The 18,098-nt window shown below is 32.0% G+C and overlaps 2 protein-coding genes across 2 annotated transcripts; both read right to left on the reverse strand.

Annotated features, from left to right (window-relative positions):
* Positions 1-1,004: 1,004 nt before the first annotated feature.
* Positions 1,005-4,974, reverse strand: LOC123706782 (pierisin-like). The gene is made up of 2 exons (XM_045656222.1): positions 4,919-4,974; positions 1,005-3,918 (listed from the first exon to the last, which is right to left on the reverse strand). Exons 1-2 carry the CDS (start codon positions 4,923-4,925, stop codon positions 1,370-1,372), a joined length of 2,556 nt encoding a protein of 851 aa, XP_045512178.1. The 5' UTR covers positions 4,926-4,974; the 3' UTR covers positions 1,005-1,369.
* Positions 4,975-7,166: 2,192 nt separating this feature from the next.
* LOC123706779 (pierisin-like) lies at positions 7,167-10,921 on the reverse strand. The gene is made up of 2 exons (XM_045656218.1): positions 10,752-10,921; positions 7,167-9,739 (listed from the first exon to the last, which is right to left on the reverse strand). The coding sequence occupies exons 1-2, from the start codon at positions 10,837-10,839 to the stop codon at positions 7,185-7,187; spliced, it is 2,643 nt and encodes an 880-aa protein (XP_045512174.1). The 5' UTR covers positions 10,840-10,921; the 3' UTR covers positions 7,167-7,184.
* Between the last annotated feature and the right edge of the window lie 7,177 nt (positions 10,922-18,098).

Here is an 18,098-nt window from a genome sequence, read left to right on the forward strand (position 1 = left end):
ATTAAGTCGTAAGGACGAAAAATATAAGCGTACAAATCCAATCAAGCCGTGAGTGTATATGCGCTCGCGTCGTTAATCAGCTGTTTTTGCAAACCTGTTTTCCGCGCCATGATTTATTGGCCATGTCGACTTACTTTTATCTATTATTACTTTATTTGATATTAACGTGTGCTCATGTTTAAAGAAGAGTTCGAAATATGTGTTTTTAATTGTTAATTCGTTTGTATTGTGAAAAATTAAAAGTGTCCTTAAAGTAAAACTTTTGTTTAACAATTAATGTAAAACAAACTTGAGAGGTGACAAGAGACACCCGGATGGAAGGAAGTTACTTTCGATTAATTAGTGAAGGAATTGTAATAAAATTTTAATTTTTTATGTTGTAATAATATTTTATGAGAGAGAGAGAAACACGCGCACCCCGCACGGCTTACAACTATAGCAAAAAGTGTCGTTACAACTTTTGGCCTTACTGTACTTCTAAATGAAATTCGTTTCAAAAATATATTCGTTACTTTAGCATCACTATTCTTAATACGGGCAGCAATTAAGTAACTACTAGTAAAATAATTGTTCTATATTTAACAATCAAAAAAGCAGCGTCATTGTATATTGTTTATATTTGGCAATTAATATTTGTCTTCATTACAATGTCAGACAAGAATCATTTGTATTGTTCACTTTAGTGGAGGATAGTATACTATACATAAGGATATATCTCAATACCTTCAAAAAACTACGAAACCAGAACTTTGACTCATGGGTATTTTGCCGTAACTCAATTATAGCTACCCGCTTTGCCCGTGACTTTCATTTAATAACTTTGTAGCGTAGCATTTAACTCAATATATTTTGTAATACAACCGTACCAATTAATCTTTACTTCGATTTGCTTGCCATATAAATCTATACTCTGTCGTATATGTACTTATTATACAATGTACATGCACCAAGTACTAGAAACTGTAGCATTGCACTACCATTTTTGACTATTAACTAAGAGAAAATCATAATGATATAGTTTATTGACACAGATTACAGCTACAGTCTTATTTATTTTAATAAAATCGTATCGCAGTTGTTTTTGACCGTGTTTATACCAAGTCTGGGAACGCTGCTGTCAAGTGAGATATTAATGCATACATAACTATAATTGTTAAAGAAATGTTTTAACGTAATCACGAGAAGATAAAACGGTATAAATATAGTGAAATGATGATGAAAAATCCCAGGAAGTGATTAGTTGATAATTAGTAACTACATTTTTAAATTTATTTTTTATGTGTATAATATAAAAAAAATACGTTGAATTATTTTTATCTCTACACATTAAATTATTTTGTTGCGATATCTTCTGTTATTAACCATTAACTTATAACGAAATAAAATGAAACAATTGATTATCGGAGTATGTTGATGTATCAGTTATGACTGAATTATTATCAGAATAACCCACTGCATGAGAAGGATCGTGTAAACTTCTTATCATATAGCAACCATGATGAATGCTATATTCTATCGTCCATAAATATCTCCAATCGCCACGATCAGGTCCATCTATGTTACCCAGCTTAACAAAAAAGTTTTTATTTTGATATATCCATCCTAAGTTATTGATGTATGCAGAATATATATTATATGCATTTTTACTTGAATTGTATCGAAGTATCCATTCGCTAGTAACAAGATTTAAATTATCAGTGATAATCAAATTATTATCTCCATTAAAATCGATTACTTTTTTATGATTCACTTTTGTTCCAATTCTAAACATCCCATTTGGTACAGTTATACCCCCTATTTTTTTCAGGTACCAAGTGTTACCGCTTTCCTTATTCCCAGATACTATAAGTTCTTTGCCTCCATAGGGACTACCATTATTAGTCAAAGCAATTAGCTTATCAAATTCGATTAGATTACTTAGTCTATAATATCCGTTATTCGCCTTTTGAAGACGCCAATATTGGTTCGTACTTCCGCTCTCTGTGTATGCTCGAAGAACCACTTCTTGAGGCACAGCATTGCTATTCCAGCTTAACAAAAGATCTGAACGTGCACCGTTCCTTATTTTATAAGCTTTTTTATTTTCATCGTAGATGAAAGCCCATTTTTGATTATTGTTCCCAAAATAATTGTGACCATGTATCAAAGAATCATCTTGATTGGTGTAGTCAACAACTATATTTGGGAAGTTGTCATTGAATATATGATAATCGCCATCTGGAATGTACTGATAAAAGATGGGTTTAATTTTCCAATTTGAATATAAATTATCATAATTTTCGGAATCATTATGAACTATTAAATTTAATCCACCATATGAACTAGTTTCATTACTTAACATTAAAATTAAACTTGAATTCTCCAGATTCCTAAGTCTATAACACTCATCATCGATTCGTTGGATGCGCCAATATTGATTCTTGCTCCCGCTTTCTGTATATGCTCTGAGAAGCATTTCTTTTGATGTAGCATTACTATTCCAGCTCAATAGAAGATTTGATCTACCACTCCATATTTTATAAGCTCGCTTGCTACTATCGTAGTTAAAGCTCCATTTTTGATTTTCATTGTCCAAATATTTATGACCATGAATCAAAAAATCGCCTTGATTACTATAGTCAACAACTTTATCTGAAAGGCTGCAATTAAATATATTATAATCCCCATCTGCGATTGTTTGAAACGAGATAGGATTAATTTTCCATTGCTGAAAGTTCTTTGCATTCAAAATTTCAGTGCACACAATGATTCCTTTGCCACCAAATGCACTATATTTATTTTGAGCAGTTATAATCATATCTAAACTTTCCAGATTTCTAAACCTATTATAACCGTCGGTTTGTTCAATTCGCCAGTATTGGTTGTTGCTACCGCTATTTGAATATCCTCGGAGAATCATTTCTTTAGACGCAGCATTACTATTCCAACTTAAAAATAGATGGAGATTTTGTTTACTCCTTATTTTGTAAGCCTTTTTATTTTCATCATAATTTAGTACCCAGACTTGGTTATCCCCACCGTTATATACGTGGTTATGGATGATTCCACCGTCGAAATCCTGAGTCAAATCTAAAAAGAAGTTATTATCTTTTATGCTTTCAATCATGAATTCACCATCTGGAAATGGTTTTTGGTTATAAGCCTCATCACCAAACGTATCTTCTTGCAGATCACCTGCTCCACCGTACATCATGTCATCATCAGAGCTTGCTGATCTTTTAGAACGTGCATCAGAGTCTTTATGACCACCATCGGGGTGGTTCATGCTCCATATCACATTAGGTGTTCTTGAAGAAGAAGCAATAGGTTCCAAATCGTTCGGATCCAAAAAGTTGGGGTTTATCCAAATCCTTTGTATACGACCGTTGTGGAGTTCTCTAGCTGATCTTATGTATATATTTTGTATTCCTCCAGGAAATGCAACCTCCATTTGATTTGGCCATGGCGATTCCTGCAATAAAGAATCGTTAACATCGACTCCGCCGGGAGCATAAATTTCGTATTGATAAACTATTCCGCGGTTAGCTGTTCTTGGCGTCCAGACATACTTTTTTTTATTTCTTTGTGTTTTTGTTGTTGATACAAAGATGGAAGGATGATTATTTTTTGCAAAACCATACAAGTCCGTTTCCTCCCAATCAGGATTCTCTCTAGTTACAATTGGAACAAATCCTTCTAAAAATATCTCATTTGGCGGTCTTCTATCCCATCTAAGCAATCTTTGCCTCCTATCCATCCTAACAACATTGTCAGTATCTGTGATTTCAGTGGGTCTCCATCGAGGTTCACTAATATCTAATATTGACATTGGCCAATTTCTTGACAGTAACAAGCTAATCAGTTCTAAGTCCAGAGATCTAATCCATTCTATCACTGCTGCCTGAATACCATTAGTGATTAGATTAGGTGGTCCTCGGTCTGTAAAAAAATACATGTTTTATTATGTCTCCTTTATATTTAATTTTCAGTTATTGGTTCTTAAAAAGAAACATATATTTTTTAGTCTCCAACCTAATCTTCAAACATAAATGAATCTCTTATAAATAATATAAATTTCTTTTTAACAAAAATATCACCTACCCCAAAATGCTTAGTGCATTTTTGTACGTAAAGTACTAAATAACAATATTTTTTTATTGCTGTTAACTGTATAAGAGCATTAAATGTTTAAAGTTAATTAGTTATTGTACAAATGGTGTCTAAAGATCATATGATATGGAAGCCTTCATAAAATGGAATCTTTTTCAATTCGAACGAAAAAATCCTACTGATATTAAGGCGCTTAACTGAACAACCAAACAAAAACCTCTTTGTTTATACTGTATATAATATATAATAAATTATTTTTAACACCTTTTAACTAAAGACGTTTATACGTAATCATAACAAATAACAAATATACAGTATTTAAATGTTCTTTTCCATTTAACTAATTAAATAAAATAAAAAATGTATTAATTATGTGTAATTCTTATGTAGGTACTTTTGATGTATGATATTATTAAAAAAAATACCGTATGGTTTGTAACTAGTAGGTTATAAGACTGGTAGCAACCAACTTGGCTAATAAGATGCAACAATAAATGGGTTTCATTAACATGATACAAAATAATATGTATCCAAAATCATGTCTAATTGTGAGGTAGAATCTTACTGAGGTAGAACGAGAGCACTTTTAAACCAAAAGTATAATTTCAGTTAATCGATTTTTTTTATCAAAACTTTCTTACAATAACAATTATATAGGTTACACCGAAACCCATAAATTCACCCATGCATATACGTAGACCAATTTTATGCAAAATAAAACATAATGTAAATTTTCTAGGCAAAGGGTCATACGACTTCTTGTTACTCTGTTAATATAAATTGTACCCTATAATTTCGCGTATAAACGTGTGTAACAATAAATACTCACCGGCCATTGCAAAATGTTTTGACTTGATTAAAACACAGCAGGGGTAATAACTACGCAAAACACGAAGTGGAATGACTAAATTACTGAAAACTTACGCTTTTATTTGTTTTTTTCAGCACAATTCGTAACAATGCATAACCACAAACCAAAACGTCCTGGCACCGTGAGAGTAGAAGACCACAGCGTTCCAGAAAAGAGTATAGATCATTTTTTTAACCTATCGTATCGGCAGTGTGACCGCCAAGTCGAGCGAAAAATAGTACTATTCTTTTCTCGAAGCAGTTCGGGCCATATTCAACTTCGTTGTGTATAATATTAGAAGCCTGAATTTTCAAAGAAAGGTATATTTTATTCAATTTGAACCAGTAGTCTAAATTATAACTAGTCAAATTTCTTTATTTTGTCACCCACTCATTGACCGACCAACAAGACCGAGTTAAGCTATATAAAGTCATATTCAGAATAAAGTTAGTGTTTAGTGTAAAAATCAAGGATAAATTTAAAAAAAAATGGTCGGATTTCATAATCTCCTATTATATTTTTATGGGCTTACAAAGTTATTTATTCGGTGAATGAATCAGTGTAATAATGGAATATTTTGAGTATATATGTACGCAATTGTATCAGTAAGTATGGGCATAAACATTTTAATTATCCTTATAAATATCTAACTAATAGGTAACTTAAGACATAATGTAGGGACTGAATAAATTACACAATTTCTTACGGTAGAATTACTGCGTTGCTGGTATGATATGGTTAGGGACTAGCCTTAAGGGTCGCCTTTGACACGCAATTTGTTTAATCTATGATTTGCCTAAAACGTTCCTATGATTGACAACGGGAGAGCAGTGTTGGCTTAGTTAGTGTACGGCTATGCCGGAGATCGTGCGTGACAATGAGGGCTGTGCGGTGCGACCAATGATTGTTTCTTGTATTGTGCATTTGCATTGTGCATACGGTGAATGCAAACATCGTGACAAAAACGGCATGGATCCCATTAAACGACATCACCGATACGATGCGAATCTGAAGCCATGATAAATAATAGAGTTATAGTGCTACTCAATTATCTTTATTATATAACAAAGCAGAGTAAATATTATACAGTGTTGGCCTAGTGGCTTCAGCGTGCGATTCTGTATCCTCATCCCTGAGGTTGTAGGTTCGATCCAAGGCTATGTACCAATGGATTTTCTTTCTATGTGCGCATTTAACATTAGCTCGAACGGTGAAGGAAAACATCGTGAGGACAGCGGCTTGCCTTGGGCCCAAAAAGTCTACGGCAAGCGTCAGGCACAGAAGGCTGATCACCTACTTGCCTATTCGATTAACAAATAATCATGCAACAAATACAGGAATCTGAGCCCCAGACCTAAAAAGGATGTAGCGCCATTGATTTATTTATTTTTTTATAACAAAGACAATACGCGACTTAAATATGGGAATTATGAAGTTTGAGCATTTACTATGAGATTAAGTACACGCGCTTTTAATCTTTAATTACTACACAAATCATTATAGGACAAAACATTTTGACATATCTATTGATGCACCTTTTCATTATATATGTCAATTCTAGTATGTTTCTGCAACGAAGTGTTAATTTATAAATAAATATTTACATGTAATACGGGAAAATTAACTTAGATTTATAACGTCTTATATTAGCTTGTTAGATTTTTATTAATTACCGTAACATTTTCATCAGTCACATATATCCTAAAAATATATTCGTGTAATCCGTAATTTAATTCCTACGCATGAAATAGTGTAGGCTTAAAGTTATTATTAATAATAAATGATTTTTAAAATATAATAAAACATTAACATTGCAAATCTATAACCAAATATATAAACTGCATTTAACACAAGAAAATAATACATCTTTTATTACCTGTGGTACAGTATTGAAATCATCGGCTTATAAAATTTAAAACCTGACTAAATATCCCATCCATACGGATATTAGCGTAAGTAGCGTTTTAGCCGGTAGGTCACTGTAATTAATTGTATTAACTAGGAAGAGAAAAAGAGAATTGTAAATATATGTAGTTTATTGACATAAATTAGTTATACATTGTATTTGTAATAAATATAAATCTTTGAGCTATATAATTCTGTTATAATAAAAATAATACGCAAGCTACGAATAGGTATGATACGTTAGAGTAAGCTTTTTCTCTATTAGGACATGTAATGGTTTATATAACTGAAAAATACATAAGAAGAAGAAGATACAGCGTGGAAAAACACAATCAAAATATTAAATTGGAATAAAATGAAACAACTGATTATCGGAGTACGTTGATGTATCAGTTATGACTGAATTATTGTCGGAATAACCCACTGCATGAGAAGGCTCATGTAAACTTCTTATTAAATAGCAGCCACTTCGCATGTTATATTCAATCGTCCAAAAATATCTCCAATCTCCATGGTCAGGACCATCTATATTACCAAGCTTAACAAAATATTTTTTATTTTGATATATCCATCCTAAGTTATTGACGTCTGAAGAATATATATTGTATGCTTTTCTACTTGAATCGTATTTAAGTTCCCATTCGCTGGTAACAAGATTTAGATTTTGAGAAATAATCAAATCATTATTTTGATTCGAATCAATCACTTTTTTATAATTCAGTTTAGTTGCAATTCTAAACTTTCCATTTGGTACAGCTACTTTCCCTATTTCTTTGATATACCAAGTGTTCCCATTTTCCGTAGCACCTGATACTATAAGTTTTCTACCTCCATAAGGACTGTCTTCATCAGTTAGAGCTATTAACCTGTAAAAGCTAATGAGATTCCTGAGTCTGTATGATCCGTCATTGGCTTGATCGAGGCGCCAATATTGGTTCATACTCCCACTCTCTGTATATGCTCGAAGAATCACTTCTTGTGGCTCTGCATTACTATTCCAGCTTAACAAAAGATCTGAACGTACACCGCTTATTATTTTATAAGCTTTTTTATTTTCATCATAGATGAAAGCCCATTTTTGGTTATTGTTGCCAAAGTAATTATGACCATGTATCAAAGAATCCTCTTGATTGGTAAAGTCAACAACTATATTTTGGAAGTTATCATTGAAAATATGATAATCGCCATCTGGAATATACTTATAAAAGATGGGTTTAATATTCCAGTTTGAATGTAGATTAGTATTAGTATCCGAATCATCTTGAACTATTAAATTTAATCCACCGTATGGACTGCTAACTTCAGTTAACATTAAAATCAAACTTAAGTTTTCCAGATTCCTAAGTCTATAAGACTCATCGCCAGTCTGTTCGATGCGCCAATATTGGTTCTTGCTTCCGCTCTCCGTATATGCTCGAAGAACCATTTCTTTTGATGTAGCATTACTATTCCAGCTCAACAAAAGATTTGATCTTCGACCACTCCATATTTTATAAGCTCGCTTACCACTATCGTAAGTAAATTTCCACTTTTGATTTTCATTGTCCATATAGGTTTCACCATGAATCAAGAAATCGTTTTGGTTAGAAAAGTCTACGACATTGTCGGACATGCCAAGATTAAATATATTATAATCACCATCTGGAATCGTCTGAAAAGAGATTGGATTAACTTTCCATGCCTGTGAGTTTCTTTCATCAGAAGTATTAATTTCAGAATTTACAATAACTTCTTTTCCACCGAATGCACTAGATTTATTTTGAACGGTTATTATCATATCTAAGTTCACAAGGTTCCTAAGTCTATAATAGTCGTCGGTCTGTTCAAATCGCCAGTATTGGTTGTCGCTACCACTCTCGGTGTATCCCCGGAGAATGATTTCTTTAGACGTAGCATTACTATTCCAACTTAACAATAAACTGGACTTTTGCTTACTTTTTAATTTGTAAGCCTTTTTATTTTCATCATAACTAAATACCCATATTTGGTTATCCCCGCCATTATATACGTGGCTGTGAATAATTCCACCTGATTCATTTTCAGTTAAATCCAAAAAGGAGTTATTATTCTGTATACTTTCAATCATAAATTCACCATCTGGAAATGGTTTTGGATTAACCTCATCACCAAACGTATCTTCTTCTACATCACCTGCACCACCATACATCAAGTCATCATCCGAGCTGGCCGATCTCTTGGAACGTCCATCGGAATCTCTATGACCACCATCAGGGTGGTCTCTTCTCCAAATAATATTAGGAGTTCTTGAAGAAGAAGCAATGTTTTCTAATTCGAGTGGGTCCAAAAAATTAGGGTTTATCCAAATTCTTTGAATTCTTCCATTATGGAGCTCTCTTGCTGATCTTATGTATATATTTTGTATTCCTCCAGGAAATGCAACCTCCATTTGGTTAGGCCAAGGTGATTCATGTAATAAAGACTCATTGACATCGACTCCTCCAGGAGCATAAATTTCGTATTGATATACTATCCCGCGGTTTGCACTTCTCGGTGTCCAAACATATTTTTTTTTATCTCTTTGAGTTTTTGTTGTTGAAACAAAGACGGAAGGATGGTTATTTTTTGCAAAACCATATAAGTCTGTCTCTTCCCAATCCGGGTCCTCCCTTGTCACAATGGGTACAAATCCTTCTAAAAATATTTCATTTGGCGGTCTTCTATCCCACCTAAGCAGCCTTTGCCTCCTATCCATCCTAACAACATTGTCAGTATCTGTTACTTCAGTGGGTCTCCAACGAGGTTCGCTAATATCTAATATTGACATTGGCCAGCTCCTTGACACTAATAAACTTATCAGTTCCAAGTCCAAAGATCTAATCCATTCTATCACTGCTGCCTGAATACCATTAGTAATGGGGTTGGGTGGTCCTCGATCTGAAACAAATACAGTCTTATTATGGACTAAATTTTTGTTTATATTTTTGAATTATTGTTATTTGTCAATGTTGCCAAGTTTTTCTTTATAGTGGAATGCAAAAAGAATCTGTTTTATGATGTATATACTAGTACTTATTTCATAAATGGATATGAGCTAATGGTATCGGGCATAAATAATAAAAATTAAAAAATATGGAAAAAAAATCTTATCTATAGCTTTTATATATCGATTGATCCACTATTTATTATACCAAAAGTGTGTAGATATTATTATTTTATTTCCACATTGATTTATGACTTCAATACAGCCAATATTATAAATTTGTTAAAACGTTGACGCTGTGAAATTATTTTGAGTGTTGAATAATGTTTTTCTCATCCCATTGTATATCGATAAATTTACAGGAAATTCAAGCGGATAATGATTATTACTTCAAAAGGTAAATGAAATTATTATCTCTTTCGAAGTAGGATGTATCATTTAGAAGTGCATGTGTTTGTTTTGTGAGTGACATATGCAGCATCTTGATAGCGAACAAAATCCATCAAAAATATACTGTAGACAAAATATTTGACATTATTTATAATTATCGAAAAATTGAGAGTAATTATGTCTGTCCTGTAATGAGAGTATTATCACAACACAATACGTAGCTTAAAACTAACTTCGCAAGATGCCCGGGCATAAGATGGAACAAGTTCATGTTGTGAAATGTGTTCAAAATCATTAATTTTAATTGATTTTCAGTATTACCTTATAATAATAATATCTACAGAATGACACAAAACAAAAGTTAAAAACCAATAAATAAATAATTAACTATGAAACACGAATGTGCAAACACAAGATGCAATGCCTTGTTTTGTATTGTTGCCAATTAATGACATCAGATCGTAAATAAAATGAATACGTGAATATTCAATTTTGTTTTCACTATCGTTCAAAAGGAATGTCTTGGGTTAAAGTATATAAAACATATTATTCGTTTAAATAAATAAATTTACTCACTAGACATTGCAATTGATGATCCGATGAAAACGCTGAACAAATTACAACCAACTGGACGGCTGGCGGACCACGAAGTGGAATGAGCCATTCACAACAAGCGCGTGCTTTTATTTGATATTTTTTAGTCAGCTTGGGTTGCCAAATGTACATACAAAATTTGCGAAAAATGCACTGACTGTCTGCGTGAAATACTTGCAAGAATAATCCTAGTTTTGCGCGTAACCACTGTTGGTCTTAGACATGATACAAAGCAAAAAATTCTTGACATCATGCCAGCATCACACATATCGCTGTGTTTTGAGAAAAATGTTTTTGAGTATCACTCGCATATACTCTTAATTTTGTAAGACTATTTGTATATGTAACGTGAGGAAGTATTTAATTATTTATTTTCAGACATTACCCATTTTGATCAATGTTTGATCCGAATGGTATATATTTTTTATAATGATATGCCCTTATTTTTTTTATTGAAATAAATTTTGCCATTTTTTTCAAGGAAACGCTTGATGGTATCAAGTTTCAACAATCAAAGAACAAAGGAACATCAACAATAAGTTTTAAATAGAAATTGTCGAAATATATATAATTAATAGTACTGCTTATGATGTCATATACATTTGTATCAAATTAAAAAAAATACAAGGTCGAATTATTAATTTTAATGCCTCAAAACTACTGAAACGCCAACGTCAATTTGTACCAGAGTGTTATCCGTGCTTATTTTGTGCTTAAATACCCTTTAGGAGCTTAGGGTCCCACAGGATTTTAACAGTTTTTTTTTAACAGCGGTAGCGCACAAGTCACGAGTCCGACTAGCGGGAAGACTGTGCGCATGAGTTGGTGGTTCAAGTAAAAAATTCTCATTGAGATACATCACATGAATCAACATTACCGTGATTATTTTAAAGGTTACTTTATCTTTTGTTGTAATATCTTTCACGCAAAAATCTACCCTATAGGGACTAGCTAGACAAAGACTTTAAATTAAAATCCTGACTAGGAAAAATAGGAGTGCATATTTGTTTTCTCTAAATAGAAATAAGTATTTAAACATAATTAACATTTTTTACGTAAATATAATATTAAAATTTTACCTTTAAGTTAATTTAGTTGTTAGCAAATATTGGACAATTTAATAATATATTCTTAAACATACTATCTAAAGGGAAAATGCCCAAAAACAAATTATGTAAACATTGTTATAATTATTGTCAATATTTATGAGACAAATGTGTAGCTAATAAAATGTATGTATGACTAACAAAGACAAATGATATTATTATTTTTCTTCTCTTTCTAAGTGGGCTCAAAAGTGACTAAAAGACTGAAACGTAAATCGCACTACTAGTATAAAATTATTATTATGATTTGTAGTTAGCCGAAAATAAATTGAAATATTCTTTTAACTTTTTTATGGTTATATTATGGTTTTAGAATTAGTAAATAAGACAAAGCGATAAAACAGAAGTGGCAATTGGCGGGGCATATAGCAAAATATACAAATAAATGGCGGAATTTAAGGTCAACTGTACTGTAAGGACCAAGGGGAAGAAGGAGAAGATAGCGCCCCAAAAAATGTGGATGAAATCAATGAAGTCAATGGAGAAAGAAAGCCATAGACAGAGTTAGTTGACAAAAGCTGGAGGAGGCCTTTACCCGTGAAGAGGTTTCGATCAACGGTACTGAAGGTAGCTAGGATATAGGAAATATAGGATAACAAGATAAAAATAATGTATAAGATGTAAAAAAATCTAAGTTTTTTGTCATGATTGGAAATTAAACGGGCTTTATTATTATTATACGCAGAATTGAAGTATATTTTTTGTTCTTTAGAAGTAGATCTATATATGTTAAGATAATGTTTATATATAAGCTATAAGGTTTTATTTTGCTAAATTAAATTTTTAATTTGAATTTGTCTAATTTACATTTTTTATCACCCAATAACGTGATCCAGCTAATAAAGCTGATGAGTTTACACGGTTACTGTGTGCTAAGATTTACAAGGAACCTATTAATTGGAATTAACCATTTTTTTAAATATTTGAATCCATTTATCGGGGCTTTGCTACATCTACTCGTAAGAGGTAGGTATACAATTATTTTGATAGAGAAATGATTCATAATTATTAGAGTTGACATTAATCAGATAAATATGAAATTCGTATTCATTCCAAATATGTAAAATAATTTAAACAAATACGTATTTTAGATACATAATACTTGAATTAGTCACAAGCACTAACTTATCAATAAAATTGTACTTGATTATTTTGAAATAACAAAGTGATCATCAAATACTCGCGTTTTTGCTATAGGCTTCACGTTTCATATTTAATTAGGCTAAGTCGGATGTGATTAGATACTGGATCCCAATGATGTATAGATATTCAATGTAAACGATAAAAATATATATATAATAATAATGGTCTGCCTTAATATTCTGGGTATGAACCCAATGAGATTTATCCGCGCTTACACGGTTGAACCAAAACAATCTGATAATAAAAATAAATATTTTGTCGTTAATATGCTATAAATAATAACTAACTAATTGTATAAGAACGGAAATTTTGCGGATGCACCTTTTAGACAGATGTTTAATAAACAAATAGAATTTTTGAGCGTTATATTTAATGCATATGAGTCACGGTGTAATTCAAATAAAAATGCAGAGCTAGAAGAAACTAAACTACGTTCTGAATTAATTTACGTTAGTCATCCTTTAAAATATGTCATCTGGTGCCAATTGTAAAAAAGGGATTGAAATTCGTAAAATTTCACAAGATTTATCGTGTTTGAATGAGCATAATACTTTAATTGTTTTGTCTCGTTAACGGTCACATTTCTGTAGTTCTTGGCATCCAGAACTCGTAGAACGTTTTTAAAGTAACGGACGTTACCAATTTGTACAAGCAAAAACTGTTCACTTATGGATAAATTATATATTTGCTTTTTTGTGGTTTATTTCATGATAATATTCATTTCCTGTAAGTTGGTAATAAGATATCGAAACAAACTTTTTTAGTGAAAAATAAAATAAACGATAATTGCATAGAACTAGTAGTGAGGTCAGTTTAGACATAAAAATAGTGGTCAAATAACAAAAAATCCCGGAGAGCAAAATATTGGTGGAGAGCTGGGGTTTACCATTACAAATAAAGTTTTAAAAATCACCATCGATCCTATGTGACTGGACTGGTAACTTAGGAAAAAAAGTGAAAGGATTTTAAGATCCACAATTTTGGCATGAGACCTTTTTTGATAAAACTTACCGTTTTTGAGGAGATTTCGGTTGGAGATAATGCCTAAGAATTGAAAAATATTCAAAATGATGTACTATTTATTATGACAACTAAAGAAATAATAATCATTAAAGTACTAAAACTAATATTGTTTACTTACTCGAATCATATATTTGAGCACTTAGCATGCTTTATTACATCCCTTAAGTGTTTTGGTAAAAAAAGTATCGAAAGAGCCAATAGAACCTTTTATTGTCGATTTCAGTTAAGACTTCTTTCCCTTTTACATATAATATTAATATATCGGAGCAAAGCGTTCCTGTCAGCTGCCATCGTCATTATAATTATTATTGTCTTTAAGGTTGAAATTATTCATGTATTACTTTTCATAATAATGACTTATAACCTATTAGCACTGATGCCTCAATAAATCATAGGTTGAAGAAATAGGTGAACTGGTGCCAACCTACTTAACATTATAATTCGGAAGCACATGGACTGTCTAACGAAAGCGTTGCATACGTATTGCATTATCTTTGCGCCGACAAAAATAAAGGCTTATGAGCAAGTGTTCAATGCGCAGCACAAATTCGGTCGCACAGTCGTCATTGGAACGACCTCTGGGTTCTGTGCCGATCACTGAGTTGCTAGGCCAACACTGCTCTCATGTTTTCCAACATAAGACATATACATATAAAACTCCTAACTCGGCTTAGCAATCACGACACTGATTCTGGAAATATTTAATTATTAGAACATACAGAGTGGAGACTTACACCCATATTATGTCGGACCCAAAGCATTTTTGACCTGCGGGAATCATACTAGTGCAAACTTCTCTAAGGTCGTAACAATATTTCCGTTTTATTCGTTATTTATTTCCTAATCATAAAGTAGTTCATATATATTAACTGCACTTTATTACTACACCAAAATAATACATGCTTTGAAATGATCGGCTTAAGAAATTTGAAGTCGATATTAGTATCGGCATTAGGTCTCTGTTATTAATTCTAAGAACTAGTAAGAGAAAAAAGTAAACAGTATATATAGTTTATTGACAAAAGTAAACTTATTGTTGCATTGTATTTTTTATCAATTTTAAATGTTACAGCTAGATTATTATGTTACAATAAGTGCTATACTCATAAATATACGCTCCCGCTACTGTGTTGACACCATTATACGTTAGAGCAAGCTTATTGCACATTTCAGCGGAATATATTAACATTGAATAATATTCACATACTATCTAAAAGGAAAATGATCAAAAACAAAATGCTTATGTGAACATAACAATGGTAACGAGTAATGACACAACTGTATAAATAATAAAATGTATTTATCAATGACAAACCAAATTTACGTTTGTAACAACATTATTCACCTGGTACATTTCTTTATTATGTAAATCTTATGTATCTCTTAGCGATTAAAAAGAGTGGCGGAAAGTAGCTTGCCAGTTCTTCTTGTCCGGTCTACGCTCTTGACTTGCGAACTGGTCGAAATGTAAATTTACAATTAATTTAACTTCTTTTTTGACGTTCATAAGTGTACTTCTTTACATAGGTAAAGATGCAGCAAAAGCCAAAGTCTATGACTATACAGTTACATACAAGACAAATAATATTTTCTTTACTCGTGACTTATGTTTTATGTAACAGGAGCCAAACGGGCTGGAGGCTTTCCTGAAGTGATAATTAACAACCCATGGACACTCACGTTGCCAGAAGACTAAGTGCGTCGCCAACCTGTAAATAATTGGAACGTCCTTTTCTTGAAGAACCCTAAGTTGAATTGGTTTGAAAATACTTCAGTGGGTAGCTACTTCTACATAGTGCACTATGCGCCGGGAATTCATAGTTGTGAAAGTCGTTTAATAAAGCCGAGTGTGTTTGGAAGTCTAGATCATAATAATCTATTCATAAGTCATACTTACTACAAACAATAAAAAATAAGACTTCTAGATTATTTAAGCATAATTTAGGACAACAATGACCTACCTTTGTTCTATCTGTGCACGTCCTCAGGGCACCGTACAGAAAAAAGATAATGTCTAAAAGATGCTCTGAAAATTGTTTAAGAACAATGTCTATTACATTACTTAGTTGGATGTTTTGGATAAAGTCAATAAATATAAATTAAAGCAAAACTTTACTAATATATGTAACAAAAAAATACAGTACAAGAAACAAAAGAATTGACATTGATTGACGTGCCAATTTCACAAAATAAACGTGATTTTAAATCGTGTTTAAAATAGCAAAGGCTAGTATAAGTGTTGTCAATGGCACATCGGAGTTACTTATAATTATATATTAGAGCAGTGTTAGCCTAGTACCTTCAGCATACGACTCTTATCCCTGAGGTCGTAGGTTCAATGGTTGGTTGTGCACCATTTGCTTTTCTTTCTATGTGCGCATTTAACATACGCTCGAACGGTGAAGGAGAACATTGTGAGGAAAGTGTCTTGCCTTAGACTCAGAAAGTCGACGGCGTGTGTCAGGCACACGGTCACCTATTAGATTGACAAATGATCATGTAACAAATACAGAAATCTGAGGCCCAGACCTAAAAAGATTGTAGCGCCACTGGTTTATTTTATGTTACAATAATGTATTTCTTGCAATAAATATAATTGTTACTTGTTAAGGAAAAGGCTTACCTCTCTAGGTTGTTGTTGTCTAAATAGACTAGACACAATATGACTTTCACTAAAGCAATAATGTTTAAAAAAAATAAAACAAATTTATATGTGTCATAATGAAGCAATACCTGGCTCATAATAACTGTTTATGGTAATGGAATCAAAATACAAGTTAAAAATAAACAAATAATAATAAAAAGTAAAATTTTTTGAATAAATAATAATTTCCCAAATTAAAATACTGTGTGGTTTTTTTGTGGTTATTCTATTGATAATTTTTATTTCCTGCTTGTATGTGATAAGATTTCGTAACAAATATTAGTGGGAAAACAAATGAAACAATAATTCCATAATACTTTCGGTTAGAGATAGGAAACTAAAGAAATAAAAATTGAAACCAAAGAAGAACTAAAACTTGTCTGCATATATACATGTATATGTATATATGCAGGCAAATCATAGAGAGCATTTAGTACTTTATCCTTTAATCACTGGATAAAAAAAGTATCGACATAAATCCAATGGTGGCTACACTTGCCGGTTTACTTTCAGTTTAAAACCGTTAATACTAGTCGTAAGATATTGTTATTTATGATCTAATCTGTATTTTTAATATGTTTATTAACAGTTTTTCTTCTGGAGTTGACTGATGCATCACGAGCAGACAACGCACAGCTAGTCTTGGAAGAATAGAACATAGGTTGAAGAAGAAGATAAATCGGTGCCAACCTCGAGAACATAAAATTCGGAAGCGGATGGATTGTCTAACGAAAGCGATGCATACATCACTTCCATACATATTGGACTATCTTAGTACCGAAATTTAATATTTGCCACAAACTCATTAACAGTTACTTCCTATACATAGAATTCTCTTAGTAAAGACTTGGTTTACACGAAGTTTAGACAAGGCCAATCATTGAAATTAATATTACTTATATAAACTATTAATAATATTATCACTTTTGGTACACTTCAGATTGTTAATATTATATACGTATATATATACGTATCGTAGCCCGGACTCTGTAACTTCCAATACCAATACCGATCTCGACATTTTTCCTTACAATTTTGATATAGTCCCCAATGTCCTTAGCGCTGATGTCACACCCTTAAGATCGCGCAGAACTCAAACTCAATATTAAAGTCGGGGTCGCAATCGCTATTACTATTAGGAGTACAGATAATGGGTGCTTGTGTGTATTGTAAAAAAATATTTACGCGGAAACAATATAAAAACGTTGTAAATGTAAATTGTAATCGGATTCGAAATTACAATAGAATGTCGCAATAGGTTAAACAAGTAGCACTTTTGCCAGTAGTTATCAACTTTATCAATTTTACTAATTGGGAAAGGAAATAAATAATAGTGTATAAAGTTTATTGACATACATTTAATTCCAGCTTATTTTACATTTAAAATTACACAACAATGAACTTTGAAGCAAG

Source organism: Pieris brassicae, chromosome 3 (genome assembly GCF_905147105.1).
Source record: "Pieris brassicae chromosome 3, ilPieBrab1.1, whole genome shotgun sequence".
In the NCBI taxonomy this organism is placed as follows: Eukaryota; Metazoa; Arthropoda; class Insecta; order Lepidoptera; family Pieridae; genus Pieris; species Pieris brassicae.

What these genes read in the sequence shown, in the direction of transcription:
- LOC123706779 (XM_045656218.1), bottom strand. Translation starts at nt 10,839, where the DNA reads ATGGCTCATTCCACTTCGTGGTCCGCCAGCCGTCCAGTTGGTTGTAAT. An exon ending in ATCATCAATTGCAATGTCTA is followed by an intron (nt 9,740 to 10,751) that starts GTGAGTAAATTT and finishes TATTTGTTTCAG; the next exon opens with ATCGAGGACCACCCAACCCC.